This window comes from Propithecus coquereli, unplaced genomic scaffold (genome assembly GCF_000956105.1).
Source record: "Propithecus coquereli isolate 6110/MARCELLA unplaced genomic scaffold, Pcoq_1.0 Scaffold44, whole genome shotgun sequence".
In the NCBI taxonomy this organism is placed as follows: Eukaryota; Metazoa; Chordata; class Mammalia; order Primates; family Indriidae; genus Propithecus; species Propithecus coquereli.
In genome coordinates, this window is record NW_012150174.1 from 8,305,540 (window position 1) to 8,320,786 (window position 15,247).

The window sequence follows — 15,247 nt, forward strand, 5'->3', positions numbered from 1 at the left end:
TTTACAATCTCTCATCTTGCCTCTTGAGGTGGGGAAAAGCCTTATTCAGACTGGATTCTTCCTATTTCTTTCATCTACACCCAGACTATAGCTTTTTGGGGTTAATCTAAGGATTTGGCATCTTTATTTTCAATGATCTTTGATGACAATGGCCATCAATGCTGGTCTCATGTTTCGGAGTCCAAATGAGGACAGTTATGGGGTTAGGGTACATGTGGGGAAATGCAGGTGTTAATGTCCCACATGGTCCCTTCCCCAGACAGTCTCCAGGAATCCTGGTTGGGGGCGCCGGGTTACACCGAGGTAGTTTGGGGAGAAACTGCAGTCTGGTGGTGGCTGCATCTCTGCCTCTGCCTCCCTGTGCAGGACTCAGGAGTCGACATTGGGGACATCACCGCAAGGAAGGCTCTGAGGAAACAGCTGCAGTGCAAGACCTTCCGGTGGTACCTGGTCAGCGTGTACCCGGAGATGAGGATGTACTCGGACATCATTGCCTATGGGGTGGTAAGGAGCCAGCCTCTTTGGGGTTTCATTCAGACACAGACAGAAGCAAGAACTAAGAGAGAGAGGCATAGTGAGGAAGGGGAAAGGAGTGAATGAGCCTCTCAGCCGCCCACGGGGTGACCCGCGGCAGACCTGGGGACTGTGCGCTGGTTTCCGGACCTGCGAGCCAGCCTTTGCTTTCCCAGGCAGAACGCCTCCAGTGCCCTGAGAGAGGTACTTGTCTCTCCTTTGTAGTCCCAAGCTATTCAGCTCTGGCTCCAAACCTACCTATTCCACTTAACAAAACACATAATAAAGCAGTTAGCTTAAGACTGTAAGGTGGCGCCTGCCATTCTCCTAGGTGTGAACCTGAGGTTCTGACAGCTGCCTGTGCCTCCCACCCAGGGGTTATGCCATCCCCTTGAACACAGAGCCTCCCTGAAAGCAGCTGTGGGAAACAGCACCTTCTTGAATGTGCTGTATTTTGCTGTATGTTTAGTACCGCTTGTCGATAGGCACAGAGCAGTTGCCCAGATGGGAGGTGGCAGGATGGAGGGACCAGAGCGTAGGGTTTGGAGTCAGACAGACCTGGTTCAAATCTTGACCAGGCCACTTCTCAGGCAAGGGTCTAAATCTGTGGGCCTCAGTTTCTTCGTCTGTTAAATGGGGTAAATTAATACTGTGCTCACAGGGTAGAAGGAAGTCTAAGATACATAGATGTATTTTCTGTCTAAGGTTAAAATACTTAGATCATGATAAACTCTCCTATTCTCTCAATATCAGGGCCATTAAGGTGAAATGCCACATGGCATTTTAAATGATACCTGATTGATTTTTGGCTGTCTTTCCTGGTTTTTGCTGACTTCCAGTCCTAGCACATAAGGTTTTTCTACAACAGTGATACCCTTGAGACTGCTCTGTAGGGTTACTTATATTATCTCTGTGTTACGGATGAGGAAACAGAGAAGCAGAAAAGTGACATGCACATATTTGCACAGATAATCAACAGTGAAACTGAATCTAAAACAGCAGTTTTTGAGATCACTCTGGTCCCTCACTTTGGAGAGTGTCCCCATAGACCTTTTTTGATATCCCAGGATAAAAACTTGAAGGAAGAACGAAGGCCTCTTCCTATGATGAGCTGTGGTCAGAGCTGAGTTCAGACCTGCCCCAGTGGGGACCGTAATGGGCAGAGCGCTTACCTGGGAGTGGGAGGAGTCCTTGCTGAGAGATTGGCATCACGGGCCTCCCAAGTTTTAAATCCCAAGAAGCAGACAGTGCTGGGATCCCAAACCCCCAGGGTCTTTGTTGTCCAGGAGACCAGCATGTGGCGGAGAGTCTTCTCCTCCCAGAAGAGTCCCCATGGTATGGTTGACATGTTCCAAGAGAACCACCCAGTGGCCTCCTGCCTCTGCACATATCAGGCTGGTGAGATTCAATGTAGAAAACACCTCAGCAGTGCTGCTCAGGTAGTCCCCGTGTCTCCAGATCCAGTTGTCACCTTGGAAACACACTGCACTGTAAGGTCCCCATCTGTCCCGTCTACCTCCCCAGAACCATCCTGAGGACACAGCTGCTACCAATGCCCCCACACTCTGCCCCATAGCAAGCCGTGTGTGCTGCTTGGCGGTTGTTGGACCCAGTCCTCAAAGGGTAGTTATGCTACTGGGGCTCCAGGGAAGGTATTGGCCCCAAACCTCTGTGAGCCAAGGCCAGCTTCTGGACTCATGTTCTCAGCCGGCTGTGTGCTGTAGCTGAGCAGGATTAGCCAAACTCACACAGAGGCAGAGGAAGCAATGACAGAGGAGGTGTGCACGTGTGGCCTTTGTAATTCTGCATCTTGGCCAAAGGCATTCTCATCCTCCAAGCAAAAGGGTCTCATCTTATGTACAGGTGCAGCAGGTTTATAATGCAGCCTCTCCATGCCACTCGCAGAAACATTTGGCTTGTCCCATAGTAAGGGGCCTGTAGAGGGCTGTGATCTGGATCTGTCTGAGTCCATAGCTCGGGCTGTTTTCACTCTCCCGCTGAAGCCATCCACTCATCCCCCTAGGGCTTGCGGAGGTCTCCGATCCCCTGCACGACCCCTAGCCACGGCCAGGGCCCAGCCAACCTCCCTGCCCTCCCCACTCCTCCACTGCCTGGGCTCCTACATGAACAGAGACATGCTTGCCTGTCAAGGAGCATAATGAGCTCTTAATGGGGGCACCAAGGTGAAGGTGGGCAAGGCAGGATGCAGCCACGAGAGCAGGAGGATTGCTGGGTCTGAGTCATTCTTCCTGGCAATCATTTTTATTCTAAAATGAAGATACCAGATGTCTTTTCACGGGCGGAGTTTCCTTCTTCTTTTTCTATTCCAACTCATGCCCAAACTACATTGTTCAGGTCAAATAACTTCTGGGACTCTCAGTGGGGCCAATATCCAGCCTAGACCCCAGGTCATTAATCCACTAATAGGTCCCATTAGTGAGACCTGCAGGCAGAAAGACCTGTGGGCTCCACAGTGTGGCACGGGTGTCCCCTGGATTGTTGAGCATAAAGATGAAGGAGCTTCTGGAAACAGACATGCCTGGCTTCTGAACATCACCTTTGCCACTTACTTACTGGCCGTGTGACCTTGACAATGTGCAAAACCTTAATGGTCATAGTAATGCCATGTCGTAGGGCATCTTTTACAGTCTCAGGATTGCAGCCATTTGCATGATGGAAAGAGCTTGGGTTTTGGAGTCAGATGCCAGCTCTGCCACTTGTCTGGCTCGGGTGCTGTTCATCTGGGAATGCCGTTCATTTCTTAGTTTTCTTCACGCACTCACTCGACAAGCATTGACGGTCTACTGTGTCCCCTGGCCCATGTGACATACAGTGAGAGAAACAGACCCTGTCTAGTGACTAACAGCGGAGACAGGCAAGTGAAGAGGCAACAAGAACACGATGTGCTAAGTGCCCCCATGAGAGAAATGGGGTGCTGGGGGAGCGTGGAGCAGTGGTCCCCACCCAGCTGGGGTCAGGGAAGATTCCAGAGCGGCAGATGAGCTGAGAACAAAGGAAGAGGAAGACTTCGTCAGGCAAAGGGAAGGCCAAAGCAGAGGGCAACGTGGGGCCGTGTGCGCACAGGGGGACAGCATTACAGAGAAAAAGGAGAGCAGAGCTTGTCACTACACCACAGTGTCTTCCCCTTTAAAAGAGATAATATTATATCACCAGCCTGGCTGGTTATTTTTGAGAATTAGGTGAGATACACATGGAAAGTATGACACATGGTACCTGGCACATAGATGTATTTGCAAAAGCTGGTTTCCGTGAATGGCTTTCAGGAAGGTTGTAGCAGAAATAATGGCAGCTAACAATTATTGCACATTTGTTATTTGCCAGGCCCTATGCTGAACACTTGTAGATATTGTTTCGCTTAATCCTCAAAGCAGCCCTGTGAGGTAAGCACTGTTATTATTCCTGTTTTAGAGAGAAGAAAACAGTCGGGAAGGAGTTATGCTGCTTTGTCCGAGACTGCACAGCTGGAGCCAGACTCCATCCTAGCCTGTGTCTCCCAGCCGCTCCAATACACCACCCACTTTAGCGGGGTGGGATGACACAGAGCCAGGGGGGACTTTATCAGAAGACACCCACTCCCTAACCCAGGGGCTGGCTTTGAGAACCCAGGGGAAAGCGAAGCCTAACATCGGGGCTCCGTGGGCCTTTCTCTTTGCAACAGCAGTTAACAGGTTTCGCTAATGGGTCACAGTGCTTGGCTTTGGATATGACACCCACCTCTCCGTGGGCTGCAGGACAAGAACAAAGTGTGTTTACACGTGCTCTTCCCACAAAGGCAAGCCAAGGAGTGGATTTATAACAGCGGGTTTGCTGCGTAGATGCTACTGGGGAGTTGGCACATGTTCACATGATATTTCTCCAGAATCTCTAAACTTTAAATTGAGGATTAAGCTGCTGTCACTCAGTAAAGGAAAGGAAGCTTAAGAGAAAATAATTTGACTCTGTTCCTTGTCCCCTGTTAAAAATAGGATATGCACAGAGCACACGTGGGCCTGGTGATCTGTCCATTTCATGCCCCTTAATTGGGTTCATTCCACTCCTTCCACAAGCTGTCAGGACTACGAAAGCCTAACCGCTGTCTGTGACTGGCCTCCCCCAAAGAGATGGCCCACTGTGACCCCCTGCCCTTGGCTTCCCTTCATTCTGATCTCCAGCCCCCTGTTCTAAATAGAATGCTTTGATTTCTAAGAGGAGAAACCCAGTTAAGCTAGCTTGAGTTAAGGTGAGAGTGGAGTGAAGATACCACAAACTCTCTTATGGGACAGGAACTGAGGAACAGGTGGACACAGACACTCCCACTGGGAGGCCACTAAAGCCCCAGCAGGGGCAGGGTGGTCTCTCTTGTCTCCAATTCTATCTGCCTCGGGCATTGTGCATCCTCGATAGCACCTAGCTTTCTCTGCTTGAACATGGCCCAACAGATCCCCCACTCCAGTCCAAATGACCTTGCATCTTGTTGCTGCCATCCGCTGACCAGTCTCTGGGTCCCATTTGGATTCCTAAGACAGGATAAGAAAATGATGAGATGATCAAATTCCAGAGCAAGGAAGGGAGGAGAGAGAGGGAGAGAAAAGCAATGATTATTAATGCATTCTAGACTGTGGGTTGGGGCCCACCAGGGTCTACTCAGCTGTGGCTGGTGAGCGGGGCCCTGTGGACTTTAGGTTGCCTTTATAGGGCTGAGAGTGGACTTAAGCAAGAAGGGGACATTGAATACTGGCCCTCTTACCCAGGCATGCTCTGTGGATTGCCAAGACTGTGGGTGCATGCACCTACAGGTGAGGGTAAGAGATACCTCTCTCTTCTCCTGCTCCCACCCAGGCGCCCTCTTTTATTCTCCCACCAGACCTCCCCCTTTGGATGCCCTTCAGCAAGATGGGCCAACATAGGGCCTGGCCAAGCCACTGCTGGATCTGCAGGAGGCAAGAAGGCCTGGTTCCAGAAGACCTCCCAGGCCTAAAAACAGCTAACATGTTGCCTTCCCCCCACCACCACCGTGCTCAAAAGCAAAGACGTCTCTCAGGGACCCTTGAAGGCCATTGTGCCACCCTAGGGAAGTGGAGATGGTGAAGGACCAGCACCATCTTGTGTGTGCACATGCACGTGTATCTCCTGTTTTTACCCAGACTGTCTCAGCTTCCAAGACCCAGCTTGCTGTTTAATGACATGTAAATGTTTCTCCTTCAAAGGAGGCCCGTCTCCTCTCAGCACCTTTATGTAAAGCAAAAGCTGTTGCTTGTTGGTTCCGTAGTATTCAAGGGGCTGATTATGGAAATGGAGTCTGTCTCATTGGAATTCTTGTTTCTCCGAAGTTAATGCATTTGCTTTCCTGTTCCTCTTTTATTTTTGGTGTGGCCACCTCTCCTCTGACATTCAGCTGCAGAATTCCCTGAAGACAGATTTGTGTCTTGATCAGGGGCCGGATACAGAGAATGTTCCCATCATGTACATCTGCCATGGAATGACACCCCAGGTGAGTCCTCTAAGAGATGCCTGTGCTGGGAGCCTGCATGTGAGTGCCTGGCGTGGGGAAGAATATCTAAACTCTGTCCTGGCTGCTCTGGGACCAGGCGTCTCTGGGGCTTTTCATCAGGAAGTATCCTCGTGAGCAGGTAGTTACACCTGCCTTGCCTGGAAGTAGGCTGGGGAGTGGGTGCTAGGATTCCAGGATCCTCTGAGATGGGAATGAAGAAAGGGGGTAAATTTCTAAAGAGAAACACCTGCTTCTTTTGGATAAACTTTACTCTGTTTTGAGTAAACAGGACATCAGTCCTGTTTCTGGCAGTCAAGCCATTCCCTAGCAGGAGGGAGTCCAGGGATTCCCCCAAGCTCCTCGAGATGTCAGAGTCCCTTTATATGCCCTGGCATGGTCTTCAGGTCTGTCCTTCAGTAGATCATAACCGGGGCAAAAATCTATAGCCATGGGACTCCTTTCCAGCTCTTCTGGTCTTCTCCTAGTGGAGAATGAAGGGCAGCTACCAGGAAAATAAGTTATCCTTAAAAATTCCCCATTCATAATCTAGGCTTCAGATACCCAAAGAGGATGCCAAGACACATGCAAAAGAAATGGTTTATTCCACAAAGTACAATAGACAACCATTGACCAAGAATGCCATAGACCGACCTGTTCTGAATTGATAAAGTTCCCAGAGTTTACTTAACTCCAGAAGTGCACAATGATTACTAAAAGATATTTTAGTATATAAGATGTGTATATGTGTGCAATTGCAATTCTGTTTTTAACAGAGCTGTTATCTGCCAAAACACATGACTGAAGGATATCACGCTGTGTGTTAACCCATGATGAGACTTCCAGGGGACTGTCTGTTGTGATCTCTACCATCTTGTCCTTTTTGTGGGCTGAGTTGCTCTGACATCACAGGCTGGTCAATTGCAGATCATGCTCTCTACATACCATGCAGTGTGGCAAATCATTCTTCACTGTTACAATGGTGCAGCATTTTTAATGGGTGACTATCTGTGTAAACTTTTTATTGAAGTATAGCATATATACAGAAATAGACTTACAAGTGTACAGCTTAATGAATGAACATACCCATGTCACCAACTTGAGAAAAAGAGTATTGCTGCCTGATTTTGAATTTTACATATATAGGATCATATGGCATATACTTTCTCATGTTGGTTTCTTTCTTTCTTTTGTCATTATATTTCTGAAATATATCTTTGCTATTATATGTAGTTGTAATTTTTTCTTTTTTTATTACTATGTAGTATTCCATTTTATGAATATACCATAATTCATTCTCTATTCTACTGTTGATGGACACTCAGACTATTGCCAGTTTGGAAATATCATGAGTTCTGCTGCAATAAGCATCCTTGCTCGTGTCTTTTGGTGCACATATGTACTCATTTCTTTTAGATTTATGCCTACAAGTAGAATTGCTGGGTCATATGTTTACTTTTAGTAGATACTACCTGTATTAGTCTGCTCAGGCTGCCAAAACAAAATATCACAGGCTGGGTGCCTTACACCACGGAAACTTATTTTCTCACAGTTCTGGGGGTTGGGAAGTCAAGATCAAGATCTGGCCAATTCAGTTTCTGGTGAGGGCTCTCTCTCTGGCTTGCAGATGGCCACCTTCTTGGGTGTCCTCACGTAGGGGAGAGGGAGACAGCATGCACGAATGAGTCCTCTAGTGTCTATTTCTTATAAGGACACTAATCCTATTGAATCAGAGATCTGCCCTCATGACCTCACTTAACCATACCTTGAAGACTTGGAAAATTCTCAGCCTAGCCACACTGCAAAAAAATGTGAAAGCTTGTTCTGAAGAGAATGCTAAGGGTGTGACTCATGGATTTAGTCAGCCATCCCAACAGAAGCCAGGAATAAAGATGAGGTTACACCAATAGAGGCACTGCCAGTTTGAACTAAAGGGGAAGAGAAGGTGGGACAGAATGAAGGAAGGTTGTTGGCTTTCGTTTCTATAGGACCACGTAGGCCATGGAGCTATTTGGCTGCAAATGTGCACTATTCCTCAAGAAAAGGGGAGAATCATGCTGAAGGCATTTCAGGGATCATCAGAGCTGCCACTCCCAACATAGGTGCAGCGGGTAGGGCTACCCAACAGAGCCATGCAGTGACACTGCCACCCCAGTGGGCCTGGAGGGCAGACCATTGAGCCAAAGGACTATTCTCAAGCCTTAAGATCTAATGGAACTTGACTTGCTAAGGTTTTGGACTCGCTTAGGACTAATTACTCTTCCTTCATTCCAATTTCTCATTTTGGAATGAGAATAGCTATTCTATGCCTACCCCACAGTTGGATTTGGAAGCATATAACTTGCCTAACTGCACAGGCTCACATTTGGAAAGGAATGTTGCTTTGGGATGAATTGTACTTTGAGTCTCACCCATACCTGATTTAGATGATATTTAGGTGAGACTTTGGACTTTAGAGTAGATGCTGGAATGAGTGAAAACCTTTGGGGATATTGGGATGGAATGGATGTATTTTTCATGCCATAAGGACATGCATTTTGGGAAGCCAGGGACAGAATGTTATGAACTGCACTGTGCCCCTCGTCCAAATTCATATGTTAAACCCCTGACCCTGGTAGTATTTGGAGTAAGGAGGTAATTAGGGTTAAGTGAGGTCATAGGGTGGAGCCCTGATCTGATAGTGTCCTTATAAGACTAGACACCAGAGAGCTTGCTTGCGGGTGCTCTCTCTGCCATATGAAAGACACGGCAATCAGGCAGCCACCTGCAAGCCGCAAGCAGGCCCTCGGCAGAAACCGAATTGGCCAGCATCTTGATCTTGGAGTTCCCAGCCTCCAGAACTGTGAGAAAATAAATTCCTGTTATTTATGCCACCCACTCTATGGTATTTTGTTGACAGCCTGAGCCAAATAATACCCTACCAAACAGTTTTCCAAAGTTGTACCAATTTTTACGCCTACCAGCTTTATATTTGAGTTCTAGTTGTTCTACATCCTTGCCAACATTTGGTATTATCTCTATTTTAAACTATAGCCATTGCAGTGGGTGTATAGTGCTAACACGTTGTGGTTTTAATTTGCATTTCTCTGATTATTAAGGTTGAGCACCTGGGTTTTCAGCTCAGAACATCCCCATGTTGTTCTTAAATATGGGCCAAGGTGACCAGGTCACAAGTAGTTGGCCTTTCTGTAAATTCCCTCCCCGCTTTCTAATACTTATGAATTTTTTTTTTTTTTTTTTGAGACAGAGTCTCACTCTGTTGCCCAGGCTAGAGTGCTGTGGCATCAGCCTAGCTCACAGCAACCTCAAACTCCTGGGCTCAAGCAATCCTACTGCCTCAGCCTCCCGAGTAGCTGGGACTACAGTCATGCACCACCATGCCCAGCTAATTTTTTCTATATATTTTTAGTTGTCCAGCTAATTTCTTTCTATTTTTTTTTTTTTAGTAGAGACAGGGTCTCGCTCTTGCTCAGGCTGGTCTCAAACTCCTGACCTCGAGCGGTCCTCCTACCTCGGCCTCCCAGAGTACTAGGATTACAGGTGTGAGCCACTGCACCCAGCCTAATACTTACAATCTTATCTGGACCACTGGACAAATGTTCATTGTTTCCTCTCTGGGATGGTGAGTGTTGGCCTGAACAGAGGTTGCCAGTCCTCTACCAGCTGCAGATGATTCAATATGGGGCAATCTGTGTAGTTAGAGCATGGATTCTGGGGCCAGACTGCCTGAGTCTAAATGCCAGCTTTGAAACTTGACCTATTTTCTTAGTTGTAAAATGTGGATTAATGACAGTATATACTATAAAGTTTGTTATGAGGATTTAATACCTGTGAAATATTTAAAATAGTGCCTGGCACATAGTAAGTACTCAATAAATGTTAGCTATTAGTACTGCTGTAATGATAGTGTTACCATTATTACTCCTCATTGAGCCTCCCTCTGGCTCTGTAAATACCCTCAAGTTTCTAGCTGCAACCCACACTGGACTGACTTTCCTTGACCTTGTGTGCATCTGCCAGGTGTGCCTGCCCTGGTCCAAACTTATCCATGGATTATTGGAACATCACTGAGCCACTATGGCAGCAAAAATGCAGTAGAGTCAGGAAAAGGGCAGTGAAGTGGGTGTCAGGAGGGCTGAGTCCAAGGCTTGGTCTTGCCACACATTTGCAATGTCACCTTACCTTTCTCTGGGCTTTTGTTTTGTCTTACTCTTTTATTGGGGTATAATTTTACACTAAAGTACACAAATCTTAAGTGTACACTTGAATGAATTCCTAAATTTGTATACACTGTACAGTTACCACCCAGATCAAGCCCATCATCCCAGAGGGCTTCCTCATTGGTCCTCTTGGTCAATATCTGCACCCCAAGGTGATGACTGTCTGCTCTCCCGCTCACCATTGATTAGTTTCTCCTGGACCTGTCTTCCTGTCTGCAAATGACAAAGCTGGACTGAGCCATCTCTAGGCCCAGTTCCACCAGCTCTGACAATCTGCGTATTTCCAATTCCTTTGTTCTGAAATTCGGTTGGCCCGGGAAGCTGTGAGTCTGTGCTGTGCTTGCGGGAATGCTGGGAGCTGCCTTTGTAAATCAGCTTCTTGACATGAAGCTGCAGCAAGTCTTGAAGACTCGAGTCTCTCTTCCCCAAAGCCGCAGAACACTTGTGCAACTGGGCCGTACAGGGAACATTGAGGCCCCTTTCCCACCAGACTGTGCTCAGATGCATGGCTGTCGGTGCCCGAGGTAAGGAGGCTTGGAACCAGCCTCAGATCACACACATTTCCCAGAACAAGAAGGTGTGGGGGCTCTGCGGTGGGAGGAATCTGTTGAGGCTGGCATGCCCAGTGAGCTGGGAGAGCCAGAGAGGACTGGCTTATCCTGGGGATGGGCTGAGTGTCCCTGAAGTTCCCTACTTCCACCCAGGATGAGAACCAGGCAGGGGATGAGCCATGGGGGAGAGGCAGGGATTCTGGCTGGCGAGGCTTCCCAAAGGCATCTTCCGGTCCTCAAGAACTTCACTGCTCGTGGAACAGATACTTGAGGATGAAGTCAGGGCACATCTCGGAAGGAGGCGGTGGACAGACGCAGGATGCACTGCATCCCCTAGACTCGATCCAAATCAGATGTTCAATACGCATTTCTAGGGATGTCGCCCCCTGGAACAGCTCTCAGCAAAATCCTTCTTGTTATCGTGGCCACACAGGACAAGGAAAGCCCAGGTCACGTATGCATAGATGAGACTGCCACATGCAGTTGTTCAGATTGGACACTGCACAACTCCAGGGGAGGGATTTAGCACTTCACATTGTTGTCTGGAGAATACAGACCAGCCCGAGGTACCAGTCTTCTGGCCTCTGCTATGAAACCTCACATGTTCTTCCGTGAGCATCACACTACATAGGAAGCCTGAAAATGTTGGAAGGCAAACGGTGAGGCAATGTATCATAGCTAAGAACCAGACTAGCTGGGTTCAAATCCCAGCCAGACCACTTACTAACTGTGTTCCTTGGGTAGGTGCCATAACTTCCTCATGCCTCAGTTTCCTCGCCTATAAAGTAGAGATCATAGTAGTACCTACTTTGTAGGTTCGTTATGAGGATTAAATAAATGGATGCACAGAAAGCTCTTAGAGAATGAAATCTAGCACACGGTCATTGTTTACTAAATGTTGGCTATTATTAATATTATTATTATTATTATTACTGGATTGGTAAAGAGACTCAAGACTGTGTCCTTGAGCTAAAAGAATAGGAGTTGTTTAGCCTAGAAAAGAACAGATTTAAGGGGGACATTAAAACTCCTTCCAAATTGTAAGGACACAGATTTTTGGCTGAGTATAAGGAAACCCTTCCCAGTCATTGGCTCAGGTGATACTGACTTCTCCGTCATCAATGCCCTGCCCAGTCTGGCGGGTTCCACAGACAATACAAAGAGTGTCTATATCTTTCTGTATCACGTAGGCTCTTGAGCTAAGACATCTCTAAGGGTGCTCCCATCCTGGAATTCTATGACTTTTTAATTCATTACATTTAAAAAAAAAATTTAAAAATCAATGAGAGTCTACCACATGCCAGATACTATTTTTGGCCCTGGGAGACAGCGAGGGACCAGAAAAAATCCACTGCCCTTATGCAGCGGCCTTCTAGTGCTAGAGACAGACTGTCCTCTATTTTCTACTCCCCAAGCCTTCACCACAGCCAAGGTTGGAACTTGTTTCTCTCTTGAATGTTGAATATGTGGCTACATTTGTGCTTCACGACTTGGACTGTAGCCAGCATGGCCAAGAATGGTGAAGCAGGAAACCAAGAACGCAGGACTGCAGGCTGGCCTGCTCCATCCTGCCGGCCTCGTATAGTGGTTCAGCGAGTACTGAGTGCCTTTGCAGAACTGAGTATCTGTAGGCATTTTCTAAAGAAAGAATGTTAAAATAAAATGGATACTTGAGGTACAAAAGTGGTTAATGTCCTACAAGGAAATAAAATTACAGCCTTTCATGTGATTTTTTCTACCCAGGCAGAAATCTAGGAGTTAGCGTATAACTCCATAGTGTCTGGGGGCTAATCAAAAGGCAGATAGCGAAGTTAAACAGGTACATTCTCTTGGAAAATTACATACTCTTGGATGGGCCTGTTAATGCCTCAGTATAACATTGAAAGGACAGGCTACCGCCCGCCCCTCCCTTTTGGCCTTATTTTTCAGTTTTAGATTTTTTTTTTACTCTTTTCACAAAGTTTGTTGAAAGTTGAGGACTCTCCAGGCCGTTAGTGACTCAGTGACCCTAGTGGATTCAAGTTTGACCATGTGACCTTTCCCCCTGCATTAGTGTCCTAGGGCTGCCATAACAGGGTGCCATAGACAGAGTGGCTTCGACCACAGGAATTTGTCATCTCACAGTTCCGGAGCTTAGAAGTCCAAGATCAAAGTGTCAGCAGGGCCACGCTCCCCCGGAAGGCCCTTGGCAGGGATCTGTTCCAGCCTCTATCCGAGCTTCTGGTGGCTCCCTGGCTGGTGGCAGCATAACTCCACCCTTCATGCGGCCTTTTCTGTGTCCCTTTTTATAAGGACACTACTCGTGTTGGATTAAGGGCCCACCCTACTCTCACATGACCTCATCCAAACTTGACTAATGACGTCCCAATGACTCTATTTCCAAACAAGGTCACATTCGGAGGTACCCGAGGTTAGGACTGCTGCGTATGAATTTTGTGGGGGGGTTCAATTTAACCCACGATACCTCCAAAGGGGAAGAGTGTGACTGGAAATCTGATTTTTACTCTCTCAGCGGAAAAGTGCCTCACGTCACTTCCTCTCCCGCGTCACAGGCCAGTCCTAGTGGGACAGATCTGCCTGGCCACAGAGGGCTGGCGAGTGGTGGCTTTCTGTGTGCCCAGGAGGCCTGTCTCTGTCACGAGAACTTAGACCCCTTCTGAGTCAGTCTTACCTCTGACAAACAGGAAAACAGGAAAATGACGTCTGGGATGTGAGTTGACTTGTCTGAGGCCACATCAGAAGTTACTGGCGAAGACGGGACTAGGAAGCATGCAGTGTTTTGACTTCCGGTTCCTCCTCCATCGCTCCTTCCGTTCCTCCATCAGATCTATGATAGGTTGTCTTTCATGAAATCCTCATGTTTGGGAACGTTTCATTTCCCTCGAAGAACAAGTTTGGGCTGGTGATGGGAATGGTTTTGTAACCAGAGCAACTTACAGGGAGACCCAGAGTGGCCCAAAGACAGCTGGGGGTCGGCACAGCAGCAGGTTTCATGTCTGTGTAGCCCTTTGGGGGACTCTGCTTCAATGTCATTTTAAAAGTTCACTCTGACATATTGATATTCCCAGGTCTCAGAGAAGGCCCTAGATAGAAGAAAGCATGGTGTAACTAATCCATTTAGTGAGGTGAAGCTGCTGAGAAGCATGCTAATTGGCTAATGTGTAAACGTAACCATTTTATTTAAATTAGCAGCAAATTTCACGCAATCCTCAAAATAACTGAGAATATTAGCCCTAATTAGTGCAATAGCCTGGAAAACGCCTTCTGATGGGAAACATACAATAATGGGGTCTCCCCACAGACTCTGTATTCAATCAATCACTCATTCACTCAGTCATTCATTTGTTCATTCAACAAACATGCATTGACTATTATTTTATGCCAAGAATTGTGAGAGGGAAAGGCAGCTTTGCCTGGGTCCCTGTCCTGGGGCAGTCCCGTTCTGCAGAGGGAGGCAGGCACTTAGATAATCACATACAATGAAATCTTGCAACCTACTGCCCCAAACCACCACCTTCCCATTAGCCCACGAAAGGAGAGGGGGGGACAAGACAGTCTGGGCATTCTTTCTCTCCCATTCTTTCTGCCTAGACTTCCTAGGCTGTAAAAGACACAGCAGGGGGAAAAGTGCTTTTCCTATGGGAAGGAAAATTCTTGGCTGCGGGAGAAGAAGATGAAAGGGACTTTACTAAAGTTTTTGAAACACTGAAGCTGCCATGTTTATGCTTCAGGAAGTGCTTCGACTCACAGTATAAAGATTAGAGCTGAGACAAAAGAAGTATTCTACTTTAACCTGGAGACACATTCCATGACGCCATCGCCCTTCCCCTGCTTGGCAACACCCCGATGGCAGCAGGGGCATGAAAGGCCTCTCATGGATTGTGCTTGCACCCCCAGACCTTCCACGTAACATCTCAGAGACAATTGCAGAAGTTTTACTTTGTGGGCCAAAAATTCAAAAGGCTAGCCATTTCTCTGTGGCCTTTGGCAGATTTCTTCACTTTTCTGTGATTTTTTTTGTCTATAAATAAGTAAGAATGCCAGGAACCTAGTGGCTTTGCAGTTTTTTGAAAACTTCCCTGAATTTATTTCTTGGCTGTAATGTCATTAATTGTGCCCCCCACAGCTCCTCGGTGTGTGGTTGTACTGCCCAGGCACTGGCTGGGGAGTGGTGATGGTGGGCCCCTACGGGTTATGGTTTGGGGGAACCTCGTGCGGTCCTGAGGCTTTGTCTCGTCACCTCCAGCTCTGTATTATTTGAGGACTAATCCAGGGTGATTTGGATCTATTTACTTCTTGTCCCCTGAGCTGTTGGCTTGCATAGTTCCAGGGGCCCCCCGTTCCTATAGGTACTGGGTGATGCAGGGCTGGCCCCATGATGGCCCTGCTGTCTTGCACCCTCTGGGCAGCCACCCCTCAGCTCCTGCCTGCAGCATGATGAGGTAGAAAGAGTGTGAGTGGAGGGTCAGCAGGCC

The 15,247-nt window shown here is 47.5% G+C and overlaps 1 protein-coding gene across 1 annotated transcript in view; it reads left to right on the top strand.

Annotated features, from left to right (window-relative positions):
* LOC105818238 (polypeptide N-acetylgalactosaminyltransferase 18) overlaps positions 1 to 15,247 on the top strand; it is a 179,579-nt gene that overhangs the window by 126,120 nt on the left and 38,212 nt on the right. The window contains exons 8-9 of the mRNA XM_012654177.1: positions 367 to 504; positions 5,909 to 6,004. Coding sequence (XP_012509631.1) covers positions 367 to 504; positions 5,909 to 6,004 — 234 coding nt within the window. The remainder of the gene's footprint in view (positions 1 to 366; positions 505 to 5,908; positions 6,005 to 15,247) is intronic.